Source organism: Prionailurus viverrinus, chromosome D4 (genome assembly GCF_022837055.1).
Source record: "Prionailurus viverrinus isolate Anna chromosome D4, UM_Priviv_1.0, whole genome shotgun sequence".
NCBI classification, from domain to species: Eukaryota; Metazoa; Chordata; class Mammalia; order Carnivora; family Felidae; genus Prionailurus; species Prionailurus viverrinus.
The window spans coordinates 58,695,256-58,709,444 of record NC_062573.1 but is presented as its reverse complement, the minus strand read 5'-3'; the positions used below and the strand labels follow the sequence as shown (position 1 = coordinate 58,709,444).

At 36.3% G+C, this 14,189-nt stretch overlaps 1 protein-coding gene across 10 annotated transcripts in view; it reads right to left on the bottom strand.

The window, feature by feature from the left end:
* FANCC (FA complementation group C) overlaps positions 1–14,189 on the bottom strand; it is a 260,904-nt gene that overhangs the window by 126,148 nt on the left and 120,567 nt on the right. The window contains exon 1 of one of the 10 annotated variants that reach the window (XM_047830497.1): positions 4,250–4,406. The exons of the other annotated variants lie outside the window; for them this stretch is intronic. Within the exon in view, the coding sequence (XP_047686453.1) occupies positions 4,250–4,276 (27 nt within the window). The 5' untranslated portion in view covers positions 4,277–4,406. Of the gene's footprint in view, positions 1–4,249; positions 4,407–14,189 lie in introns of those variants that run through there. 10 annotated transcript variants of the gene reach the window in all.

Below are 14,189 nucleotides of genomic sequence, written 5' to 3'. Positions count from 1 at the left end.
TGAAGGCCTGAACCCCTCAAAATCATCCATGAGGGTTGGAATCAACTTCTTCCAAATTCCTGTTAATGTTGATATTTTGATCTCTTCTCATAAATCATGAATATTCGTAATGACATCTAGAATGGTGAATTCTTTCCAGAAGGTTTTCAATGGACTTTGTCCAGATCCATCTGAGGAAGACTTGAAAATTGGAATTCCTCCTTGATCCATGGCTACAGAATGGATATTATGTTAGCAGGCATTAAGAAAAAACATTAATCTCACTGTACATCTCCATCAGGGCTCTTGGGTGAACAGGTGCATTTTTAATGATCAGTAATATTTTGAAAAGATTTTTTTTCCTAAGGAGTAGTTCTCAACAGTGGGCTTAAAATATTTAGTAAACCATACTATAAACAGATGTGCTATCACCAGGCTTTGTTGTTCCATTTAGAGCACAGAGTAGATTTAGCATAATTCTTAAGGGCTTATGACTTTTTTGGAATGCTAAATGAGCACTGGCTTCAACTTCAAGTCACCAGCTGCCCTTAACAAGAGTTTCAAGCCTGTCCTTTGAAGCCAGGACTTCTCTCTAGTTATGAAAGTCCTAGATGACATTTGCATCCAACAGAAAGCCGTTCTGTCTACACTGAAAATCTGTTAAATGTAGCTACCTTCGATATTTTATCTTTGCTGGATCTTCTAGATAACTTGCTGCAGCTTCTATATCAGCCCTTGCTGCTTTAGCTTATGCTTTTAAGTTATGGCTATGGGATCTTTCTTTAAACCTCACGAACCAACCAACCTCTGTTAGTTTCAAACTTTCCTCCTTTTGCTTCCTCACCTCTCTCAGCCTTCATAGAATTAAAGAGAGTTAGGGCCTTCCTTGCTCGGTATTGGGCTTTGGCTTAAGGAAATGTTGTGGCTAGTTTGATCTTCTATCCAGACCAGTAAAACTTTCTCCATATCAACAATAAGGCTGTTTCACTTTCTTATCATTTGTGTGTTGGTCACTGGACTGGCACTTTTAATTTCCTTCAAGAATTTTTACCTTGCATTCACAACTTGACTAACTGTCAGGTGCAAAAGGCATAGCTCTTGGTTTATCTCAGGTTTTGACATGTTTTCCTCACTAAGCTTAATCATTTCTGGGTTTTGATAAAGTGAAAGACCTGTGACTCTTGCGCACTTACAAGCCTGTAAGTAGGGTTATTAATTGGCCTAATTTCAATATTGTTGTGTTGTTGGGAGGTCTAAGGTGAGGAGTAAAGATGAGGAACGGCTGGTTAGCAGAGCACCAGCACCAGTGGAAGTTCAGTATATTATATGGGCATGGTTCAGGGAGCCCCCAAACAATTACAATAGTAACATCAAAGGTTAATGATCACAGATCTCCATAACAAATACAGTAACAATTAAAATGTATAAAATCTTGCAAGAATTACCAAATGTGGCCAAAAAAACCCACAAAGTAAGCAAATATTACTGAAAAAATGGTGCTGATAGACTTGTTTGATGCAGAGTTGCCACAAACCTTTAATTTGTTTTTTTTTAAATGCAGTATCTGTGAAGCATAACAAAGCAAAATGCAGCAAAATGAGGTATTCTTGTAACCAAACTGAACTTCTAGAGCTTCAATACCTGAACTGAAAAATACACTGAATTGAATTAAAGCAGATTAAATATTGCAAAAGGGAGATCACTAAACTAAAAGACACAGCAACTGGAACTATCCAAAATGAAGCAGACACAGAGAGAAGATAGGATAACTCATGACAAGAATCTCAATGACCTTTGGGAAAATATCAAATACATTAATGTATAATGTATCTAGAGTCCTAGAAAAGAAGGAAAAGATACAGTAAGCATTTAAAGAAATGATGGCTGAACTTCTTTCAAATTTGATAAAAACTATAAATGCACAAATACAGAAAGCTCAAAACATCCCAACTAGGATAAACACAAAGGAAACCATACCATGATACATCATAATAAATTTTCTGAAAACCTGTGATAAAAAAAAAAAATCTTAAAAGCAGCCAGGAGAGAAAAAGACATAGATAAACAAAAAGATAAGAATGTCAATAGCTTTCTCAGAAACTATGCAAGACAGAAGTCAATCAAATTACATCTTTAAAATAAAAGGACAAACAACCTACCAAAACAGAATTGTATATTCAGTGAAAATGTCATTCAAGAATGAAGATGAAATGACATCTTTTTCAGACAAACAAAAATGGAGAGAATTCTCAATAGCAGACATATGCTCCAAGCAACATTAAGTTTTTAAAAAAAAAAAAAATGTTATCAAATGAAAATGAGCATCTACGCAAAGAAACAGAGTGCTGAAAACAGCAAATATGTGTATTAATAGAAAAGATTTTTTTTAAGTTTATTTACTTATTTTGAGAGAGAGAGACAGAGCACACACACAGGAGGGGCAGAGAGAGAGGGAGAGAGAGAATCCCAAGCAGGCTCCTCACTGTCAGTGTAGAGCCCGATGTGGGGCTCAAACTCACTAACTGTGAGATCATGACCTAAGTGGAAATCAAGAGTCAGGTTGCTTAACCGACTGAACCACCCAGGCACTCCTAAAAGATTTTTTCTTTACTTTTCACTTTTGTTAAAAAAATAATTGACTGCTTAAAGCAAAATTAATGACAATGTATTCTGGGTTCATAAAATTTTCATAAGTAAAATCTACCATAACGATCAACAAAATCTAGAAGAAATGGATGTAAATTGCTGTAAGGTTCTAATATACACATATATACTATATGTATATATTATACTTTCCAATAAAATAAATACTTACATGATACAAAATATTATAAATCCTGGAGCTGTGCTGCCCAATACAGTAGCCACTAGCCACCTGTAGCAAATTGAAACTTAAAACATGACTTGTCTGAATTGAGATTTGTTACAAATAAGTTACATTCTGAATTTTCATGAATTAGTATAGAGAAAAAAATGAAATATCTTGTTTGTAAATATTGATTACATGTTGAAATAATAATCTGGTTGTATTATGTTAAATATAATATTTTTATAATTAATTTCGTCTCTAATTAATTTTTAATGTGGCTATTGAAAAATTAAATTTACATATAGAGTACATAATTGTGATTCACATTATATTTCTAATAAACAGTGCTGTGTTAGAGCAACCACTACAAGATAAAATAAAAAGGTATAGCCATTAAGCTAATAGTAGAGATAAAATGGAATAGCAAAAATAATATTTTTTAAAGTTAGGAGTATAGGAAAAAAGTGATGAAGATCAAATTAGAAAAAGAGAAAACAAGAAGCAAGATACTAGACATGGCAGTTTTCAAACACAGCCCTAAACATCTTTGATACTCTTCACATTGAGAAGTGGGGTTTCTGTCTTCTTCCCTCGAATCTGGTAGGGGCTTGTACCTGCTACTAAGAGATTGAAGTGAAAGTGCCATTCTGTGATTTTTGAGAGGAAGTTACAGAGAACAGGCAGCTTCTACATGGTTCTTTTGGAGATATTTTCTTGAAACCCAGTCACCATGCTGTGCGGAAGCCAAGATGCCCTACACAGTGGCTGTGTGTAGATGGTTTCCAGCCAATAGCCCCAGTCGAGTACTAGCTAAGAGCCATCATCAACCACCATTAATTAACAGGGTAAGCTTTGAGATGATTCCACCCCAAGTCATTCAATTCGGTTACTAGCAGCATTCAAATCTCCCCACCTGAGGCCCCTGACATTGAGAAGTGGAGAAAGCCATCCCCATTGTGTCCTCTCTGAGTTCCTGACTGATAGAAAACAAAAAGGAATTAAAATGATTACTATTTTTTGCTATTAATTTTGGGATGGTTTGGGACTTAACAACAACAACAAATACAAAAGATTTAAGCCCAGCACACCAATAATCAGGAGAAATATTTAAACATTCCATGAAAAGGCAGCAACTGTCAGACTGGATAAAAACCAAGAACCAACTACATGTTACCTACAAAAACCCCACTTTATAAAGGCACAAATAGGCTAAAAACAATATGATGGAAAAGGATATACCATGCAAACACCAATCAAAAGAAAGTGTGTTTTCTGTTTTTCTCTCTAAAATCAAAGTATACTTCAGAACAAAAATTATTACCAGAAAAAAGACATTTCATTATAATAAAAGGGTTGATTCATCAAAGATGTCACAATTCTAAATGTGCTTACACCCAATCACAAAGCTTCAAAATAAATGAAACCAAAAAAATGACAAAACTGAAAATAGAAATAACTCACAATTGTAACTGGAGACTTCAACATCATCTCTTAGTAACTGGCAGAAAACAGAAAATCAGTAAGGCTACAAAAGATTTGAATAACAGTATTATTGGGAGACAATGCTCCTTAAGTCTCTTGCATCTCTGCACATTTTGTAAGCCAAAGCAGTGACTGCCTTTGTGCTATACAATCTTTTCAAGGAAGCAAACAGCTTTGGAAGAAAAGAGGTAGGGTCTTAATCAGAAGCAAAGGGCAGGTTTGTTTACTTCTAAAATAATATCTCCCTCCAGGGTAAAAGGAAGTTTATGTGCAGCCTATTACAGAAGATTTCACTACTCCAAGCTGAAGGTTTCTCAGCTGTGACTCATATCCATATATATGAACAGTATGTACCTGGAACTCTGCATCCCCCCCACCAGAGAACACAGGGGACAAAGAGAAAAGACACATACATCAAAGTCATACTCTTTGTTAGGAGTAATATAGCCCTTTGTTTCTACCAACAGTCATTAAAAAGTGACAGACTGGGGCGCCTGGGTGGCTCAGTCGATTGAGCATCTGACTTCAGCTCAGGTCATGATCTCGCAGTTCGTGGGTTTGAGCCCCGTGTCAAGGCTCTGTGCTGACAGTTCAGAGCCTGGAGCCTGCTTCTGATTCTGTGTCTCCTCCCTCTCTCTCTGTCCCTCCTCTGCTCATGCTGTCTCTATCTCTCAAGAATAAACAGACATTAAAAAAAAAATTTTTTTTTAAAAGTGACAGACTAACTTCTTAGGATTCAAGGAGGAAAAAAAATCTCAGACTTTCACAGTCTTCAACAACTATCAACCACCTTGACCCAACTGACATCTACAGAATACTCCATCCAATGTTACTATGAACTTTACATAGAAGTAACCACAACACACCAAATTCAGAACCATAAAACACATCCCAGAGCATTAAACTAAAATAATACCAATATTTTCTCAGACACAACAGAATTAAATTATATATTACTAAAAGAAAGAAATCTGGGGGCGCCTGCGTGGCTCAGTTAGTTAAGCATTCAACTTCAGCTCAGGTCATGATCTCATGGTTCACGGATTTGAGCCCCGCAATGGGTTCTGTGCTGACAGCTCAGAGCCTGAAGCCTGCTTCGGATTCTGTGTCGCCCTTCCTCCCTGCCCTACTCACACACACTCTCTCTCTCTCTCTCTCTTAAATAAAGTTTAAGAAACTTTTTTAAAAAGAAAGAAATCTGAAATATCCTCATATATTTGAAAATTAAACAAAACATTTCAAAATAACCAGAGTCAAGAAAAGTTATGAGAGAAAATTAGTACATATTTTGAGGAAAATTAAAATGAAAACACAATGTCCCCAAACTCAAGAGATGTAAAGCAGTGATTACAGGGTAATTTATAGCTTTAAGATTTAGGTTTCAAATGAAGAAAGGTCCCATTTAAGTTTCAGCTTAACAGTTAGAAAGAAAAGATCAAAGCAAATCCAAAATAAGAAGAAAGGAAATAAGAAATACAAAGGCAGAAATAAAAGAAATTTAAAAAATGTACAAACAAGAGATAGAAATCAGTGAGGCCCAAGACTGGTTCTTTTTAAAAACTTAGTAAATTTGTTAAACTCTAGTCATGGGAAAAAAAGGGAGAGGTTGCAAGTTGTAAAACAAAACAAACAAAAAAAGATGATGCAAGTTCTAATGTCAGAAGTGAAAGTGAGAGAAGACCACTGCATATCCTATAGATATTAAAAAAACATTATATATAAAAAAAAATCATGTCAAGAAAGGTGCAATGGGTAAATTCTTTAAAAGACAAAAGTTACTGACTCAAGACGAAATTGAAAACCTTAACAGAATTTACCTAGTAAAGAAACTGAACTCAAAATTTAAAAACTTCGCACCCGGAAAAGGGGTGCCTGGGTGGCTCAGTTGGTTAAGTCTCCAACTCTTGATTTTGGCTCAGGTCATGATCTCATGGTTCATAAGTTCAAGTTCCATGCTGGGCTCTGTGCTGACAGCATAGATCCTGCTTGGAATTGTCTTTCTCCCTCTCTCTCTGTCCCTCCCCCACTCGCTCACTCTCTCTCAAAATAAATAAACTTAAAAAAAGATAAATAAAAACTTCCCAGAAAAAAATATCTCAGGACCAGATAGTTTCAATACTGATATTAAGCAAACATTTAAGAAAAAATTCTACATTCACTTAGAAAATAAAGGTGAATTTCTGTGATATCAAAGCCAATAAACACATTATTGGAAAATGAGAGACAAATAAAGCACGTGAACATAGATGCAAAAATCTGTAACAAAATTTTAGCAGTAGAAAGCAACAATATATAAAAAGGAAAACATTACATCACTAAATGGGGTTTATCCCAGTAGCGAGAGGTGAAGTTAATCTAAACTGCAATGATGCGAGGTGCCTGGGTGGTTCAGTCAGTTGAACATCCAACTCTTGGTTTTGGCTCAGGTCATGATCTTGTGGCTCCTGGGTTCAAGCCCCACCTCGGGCTCTGTACTAATGGCAGGGACCCTCCTTGGGATTTTGTCTCCCTCTCTCTCTGCCCCTCCCCCACTTACTCTCAAAATAAATAAACTTTAAAAAACAAGAAAAAAATAAATTGCAATAATGCAATATTCGCTATATTAGCATTGATAGTATAAAGAAGAAGTCATATGATTATCTCAATTGATACATAAAAAGCATTTTTTACAATATTCAAGATTTGATGGAGTAATGTCATCAAAACAGCAGACTAGAAAGTTCCAGGCCCTCATCTCTCCCAGTGTTAATATCAAGAAAATAGTTACCGACTGACTAAAACAACTTTGTGGGAACTCTTGAAAAGCAGTCAAGGATTTGCAGCACCAAACAAATACACAATCAAGAAAAAGCCACACTCAAAACAGTAGGAAATTTCATGGTGTTTTTACTTGCCCTTGTCCCACCCTCTCCCTGATGCAGCTGACAAGGAAGTGATCCAATTTCTAGTTTCCTCCTTCACAACAACAGAAAAAGAGTGAAACTTGTTCGTAATATTAAGGCCTGCCTGTGGCCTGTCCAAGGGACTGCTTTCTCTATTGCCTGACTCAGAGCTCAGATGCAAATGGTGGTACAGTTTGTATTTCAGGTTTAAAATCATAGAAGGCAGTTTTTACTACAACCTGTAAAAACTACAGAAGATGGGAGACCTACAGACACCTAGAGGTAAGATTGTAGGAAAAGAAAAACAGTAGAATGCCCAACATCCTATACTGAAGCAGGAATGAGACTCATAAACATACTAAGACATTTTAAAGAAGCCATGTATACAGAAAACTTGGAAAAAGGAAATGTACAGGCCCAGAAAAAATGCATCCAGAAAAGGCCTAAGAAAACCTTAAGCCTTCATGCCAGGCTAACTAGTGAAGGTTTTCTCTCACGTACAGCAAATCTGTTAAGATTAAGAAAATTGGCTTTTTGAAATGACAAAATTCCAACAAATATAACCATGCATGCAAGGAAAAAGGGAAATATGGCCTATTTAAAGGAACAATATAAATATCCAGACTGATCCTAAGAAAACACAGACTTTGGACTTCCTAAAAGAAGACATAAAAGCTGTGTTCAATATGCTCAAGAAGTTAAGGAAAAACAAGAAAACTAAAGAAAATCAGAAAAATTGCAAATGAACAAAATGAGAATATCACTATAGAGATAAATATCTCATTAAAAACTACAAAGTAGAAGCTCTAGATATGAAAAACAGAACAGAATTGAAAAATTTGCTGAAGGGATTCAATAGCAGATGAAACAAGCAGAATAAAAAATCACGAATTTAAGGACAGGTCATTTGAAATTATTGAGTCAGAGGAATAATAACAACAAAAGAATGAAGAAAGTAAAGAAAGCCTATGGAATACCATCAAGTAAACCAATATATGCGTTAGGGGAGTCCCAGAAGGAGATGAGAGAGAGAAACAGGCACAGATAATATATATAAAGGTCAAAAATTTCCCAGCGGAAGGAACTGGAGATCCAAATTCAAGAAACATAAAGGACTCCAGCTAGGATGAACCAAAAGAGGTCCACAGTGAGACATATAATCAAATTGTTGAAAGTTAAACACAGAGAATCTTGACAGCAGCAGGGGAAAAAGGAACTAACCACAAATAAGGAAGCTCCCATAAAATTATCAATGGGATACTCAGCAGAAATATTATATGCCAGAAGGGAGTGGGTGATATATTCAAAGTGCTGAAGAAAAAGCTGCTAACAAAGATTACTATATCTGGCACAAATATCCTTCAAAAACAAAGGAGAAATTAAGACCTTTCCAGATAAACAAGTGAGGGGAATTCGTTTCAAGACCTACCATACAAGAAATGCTACAGAGAGTACTTCAAGTTAAAACGAAACGATGCTAGACAGAAACTGAAAACCATATGAAAATACAAAGTTCTACAATAAAGTTAAATACATTGACAAGCATGAAATCATGTATTATTGAAATTTAGATATGTATATCCACTTTAATTCTTTCAGAAAATTTGAAAGAAGCATAGAAAATAAATCAAAGTTAATGGGCACACAATGTATAAAAATGTAATTTGTGATATCTATATCATAACGTGAAGAGGCAGAGTTATAAAGGAATTTTTGTATGTGACTGAAGTTAAGCTGGTATCAGTTTACAAAAGACTCAACAAAGAAAATACATATAGAATCTGAACCAAAGAGATAAGAGGGGAATCAAAACACATCACTATAAGAAATCAAGTAAACACAAAAGAGGAAGTAAGGAAGGAAATAAGGAACAAAAACTTATGACATACAACAAAAACATAATGAGAACAGTAAGTCCTTCCTGTAATTACTATAAATGTAAATGGGTTAAACTATGTCTAAAGACATAGATTGGCAGAATGGGTTAAAAAACAGAAACAAAAACAATGGGATCCAACTATATGCTGTCTAAAAGGGACTCACTTTAGACCTAAGGACAGGCATAGATTGAAAGCAAAAGAATGAAAAAAATAATTTCATGCAAACAATAAGGAAAAGTAGAAATACCACATTAGACAATAAAGACTTTAAGTCAAAAACTAATACAAGAGTCAAAGGACATGATATAATGATGAATGTGCCAATTCACCAAAAACATATAACAACTATAAATATGATGTTTGATGCACCAAACATCAAAGCTCCTAAAATTATAAAGCAAGCAAACACTGACAGAATTTAAGGGAAAAATAGCTTAAAATAAGAGTAGGAGACCCCAATATCCTACTTCCAATAATGTACAGAATAACCAAACAGAAAAGCAATAAGGAAACACAGGACTTAAAAAAACACTATAGACTAATTGGACCTAAGAGACATATACAAAACATTCTTCCCAGTAATAGAATACACTTTTTCTCAAATGTTCATACAATATTTTCCAGGATAGACCACCTGTTAGCTACAAAACAAATCTTAATAAGTTTTAAAAGACTGAGATCATACTATTTTTTCCAATCACAATGAGACAAAATTAGATGATAATGGTAGAAAAACTAGAAAAACCACAAATAATGTGGAAATTAAGCAACATACTCTTTTTTTTTTTTTTTTAAATTTTTTTTTTTTTTCAACGTTTATTTATTTTTGGGACAGAGAGAGACAGAGCATGAATGGGGGAGGGGCAGAGAGAGAGGGAGACACAGAATCGGAAACAGGCTCCAGGCTCTGAGCCATCAGCCCAGAGCCCGACGCGGGGCTCGAACTCAAGGACCGCGAGATCGTGACCTGGCTGAAGTCGGACGCTTAACCGACTGCGCCACCCAGGCGCCCCCATACTCTTTTTTTTAACAACACTCTCATACAATCATTAGTTCAAAGAAGAAATCACAAGGAAATTAGAAAACATTTTGAGACAGATGAAAATAAAAACAAAACATATGAAAACGTACAGGATATAGCAAAAGAAGTGGTAAGAGGGAAATGTATAGATGTGTTTATATTTTAAAAAGGGAAGGATATTAACAACCTAACTTTAAACTTTAAGAAACCAGAAAAAGAGGAACTAACTCAAAGTTGCCAGAAGGAAGTAAACAATAAACATTAGAGTAGAGATAAACAAAAAATAGAAAAACAACAGACAAAAATCAATGAAATCTAGAGTTTGCTCTATGAAAAGAACACAAAAAGAACAAAATCTGACAAATGTTTACCCTGCTTGAATAAGAAAGAGACAGAGACAGAGACGGACAGAAGACTCAACACAATCAGATATGAAATAGAAGACATTTTATATAAATAGGATTATAAAAGAGTGCTATAAACAACTGTATACAAACAAATTGGATCATTTCGATAATATAAACAAATCCCTACAACAACAAAACCTATCAACTTCATTCTATGAGGACCAGAATTATCTTGACACCAAATCCAGATAAAGACACTATAAAACAACAACAACAACAACAACAACAACAACAACAACAAACTATAGGGGTGCCTGGCTGGCTCTGTCAGTAGAGCATGTGACTCTTGATCTTAGGGTTGTGAGCTTAGCCTCATGCTGGGTGTAGCAATTGCTTAAAAAATAAATAAATAAAATCTTTGGGGCACCTGGGTGGCTTAGTCAGTTGCGTGTCTGACTCTTGATCTCAGCTCAGGTCTTAATCTCAGGGTCAGGAGTTTAAACCCCACCTTACACTCTGTGCTAACCATGAAGCCTACTTAAAAACAAGCAAACAAATGGGGCGACTGGGTGGCTCAGTCGGTTAAGTGTCCAACTTTAGCTCAGGTCATGATCTTGCAGTTCATGGGTTCAAGCCCCTCGCCAGGATCTGTGTTCACAGCTCAGAGCCTGGAGTCTGCTTCTGATTCTGTCTCCCTCTTTCTCTGCCCCTCCCCTGCTCGTGCTCTCTCTCTGTCTCTCAACAATAAATGTTAAAAAAAAACAAAAACATTTTTTAAATAAGCAAAAAAAAAAAAAAAGTAGAAATTTGAAAACTACAGATCAACATCTCTGATGAACACTGATGCAATGATCTTCAACAAAATACTAGCAAACCAGACTGACCTTGCTGGCACCTAATATTCTGTCCCTGTGTTTTCCTATGAACCTGCACCAATATACCCTTGGCCAGAGCCTATCCAAGGCAGTGCCACAAGCCTGGCAGTGATCAAGCAGTGGCCAGCACCACCACAAAGTGACTCCTGTTCCAAGAAGAGGGGAAAATAACACACACCAGTCCAACTGCAGTCCAGGAGTGGGCTGGAGGCAGGTATCAGATCTGACTATAGGCTCTGCCTGCCAATGAAAGCTTTTCAAAGGACAACACAGGGGGGCACCTGTGTGGTTCATTCAGTTAAGCATCGGACTCCAGCTCACGTCATGATCTGACAGTTTGTGGGTTCCAGCCCTGCATCGGGCTCTGTGCTGACAGATCAGAGCCTGGAGTCTGCTTCGGTTTCTCTGTCTCCCCCCAACCCCTCTCTCTGCCCTCCCCTGCTTGCACTCTCTTTCTCAAAAATAAATAAATAAACATTTGAAAAAAGAAAATAAGGACAACACAGGGAGAGCACCCTGCAGTTTGCATCTCTGACAAATACATAGTATGATTAAACTCAAGCCCAAGGCAACCCCAGACTGGCCATTAACACAAGGATCAAACCCTGCCCACAACAGGCAAAGAGAGCTGCTGCAGATGACTGGAATGAAGGCAAATAAATGCAGCTCAGCCAAAACAATAGGCTGCATGCAACACACATAGCATATACCCCTGAAACGCCAGGTTCTGGTAAACAGGGAACAATGCATTGCAGGGCATTACAGGACCTCTTCTTCATCATAAGGTTGCTACTTTCAAGAACAGAAGACATAGAAACAGAGAGTTAAACAGAAAGAGGAGACAGAGGAATATGTCACAAATGAAAAAAAAAAAAGACAAAAAATCGTTAAGAAACCTAAATGAAATGGAAATAAGTGCCTGAAATGGAAAAATGCCTGATAGAGAATTTAAACAAATGGTCATAAAGACAAAAATCATAAGAGACCTAAATGAAATGGAAATAAGTAATATGCCTGATAGAGAATTTAAACAAATAGTCATAAAGATACTCACTGGATTTGACAAAAAAGTGGAGGACCTAAGGAAGACCTTTAACAAAGAGACTAAAAACATGAAAAAGAACCAATCATAGATGAAGAACTAAATAACTGAAATTAAACATAGACTGGATAGAATAAATAGCAGACTAAATGAAGCAGAGGAACAAATCTGTCACACGGAGGACAGAAAACTGGAAAGCAATCAAGCTGAACAGGAGCTAGAAAAAAATAATAATAATAAATAACAACAGACAAGGAGAATTCAGAGATACCACCAAATGTATTAACATTTCAATTACAGGGATCCTTAAAGGGGAAAAGAGAGAAAGGGTGCATAAAATATATTTCAAGAAATAATAGCTAAAGACTTCTCAAATCTGGGGAAAGAAAAAGAAATCTAGATCTGGATGCACAGAGAACCCCTAACAAAATCAACCAAAGAAGGTCCATATCAAGACACACAGTAATTAAAATGGCAAAAAGTAGTGACAAAGAGAATTTTAAAAGAAGCATAAGAAAGTTACATACAAGAGAAACTCCATAAGACCATCAGCTGGTTCTTCAGCAGAAATGTTGCAAGACAGAACAAAGTGACATGATTTATTCAAAATCCTAAAAAAAAAACCCTGCAACTAAGAATACTCTATCCGGCAAGGCTATCATTCAGAAAAGGAGTGATAAAGAGTTCACCGGACAAAAACTGTTAAAGAAATTCACAGAAATGTTAAAAGGGATTCTTTGGGGAAAAAAGACCATAAGCAGGAGTAAGAAGAATAGAAAGCACAAAACCAGTAAAATCAAGTATGTATATAAAAATCAGTGAAAGGATTCACATAATAAAAAGATGTAAAATATGACACCATATACCTAAAACGTGGAGTGTGGGAGGAGCAAAGAATAGATTCAAACTTAAGCTACCATCAACTTAATATAAACTGTTATTTGCATAAGACGTTTTGATATAAAAACTTAATGGTAACCACAAATCAAACACTGGTAATAGCCAGCAAACCATGAGAGAAGAGAGCAAGAGAAGAAAGGTACAGAGAAGAACTACAAAACAAAAACAAAAACAAAAAAACCCCTAAACAAGTAACAAAATGTCAATAGCTACATACCTATCAATAATTACTTGAATGTAAATGGATTAAATGCTCCAATCAAAAGACACAGACTGCCAGAATGGATAAAAATCAAGACATGTCTATATACTCCCTTTATTTTTTTCTAATACTTAAAAAAAAATTTAATGTTTATTTTTGATAGAGACAGAGAGAGTATAGTGGGGGAAGGGCAGAGAGAGCGGGAGACAAAGAATCCGAAGCAGGCTCCAGCTGAGCTGTCAGCACAGAGCCCAACACAGGGCTCGAACTCACAAACTGCAAGATCATGATCTGAGCTGAAGTTGGACGCTTAATCAACTGAGCCACCCAGGCACCTCTACACTGTCTTTATAAGAGACTCCTTTCAGACTTAAAGACACATGCAGATTGAAAGCAAGGGGATAGACAAGATATATAGAGATGGAGATGAGATGGAGATGGAGATGAGATGGAGATGGAGATGGAGATGGAGAGATAGAGATAGAGATAGGGATAGGGATAGGGATAGGGATAGGGATAGGGATAGGGATAGGGATAGGGATAGGGATAGGGATAGGGATAGGGATAGGGATAGAGATAGAGATAGAGATAGAGATAGAGATAGAGATAGAGATAGAGATAGAAAATATATATAGCCACCTAGGTGGCTCAGTCAGTTAAGCATCCGACTCTTGATTTGGGCTCAGGTCACAATCTCACAGGTTCATGGGATCGAGCCTGCATTGGGCTCCATGCTGACAATGGGCCTGCTTGGGATTCTCTCTCCCTTC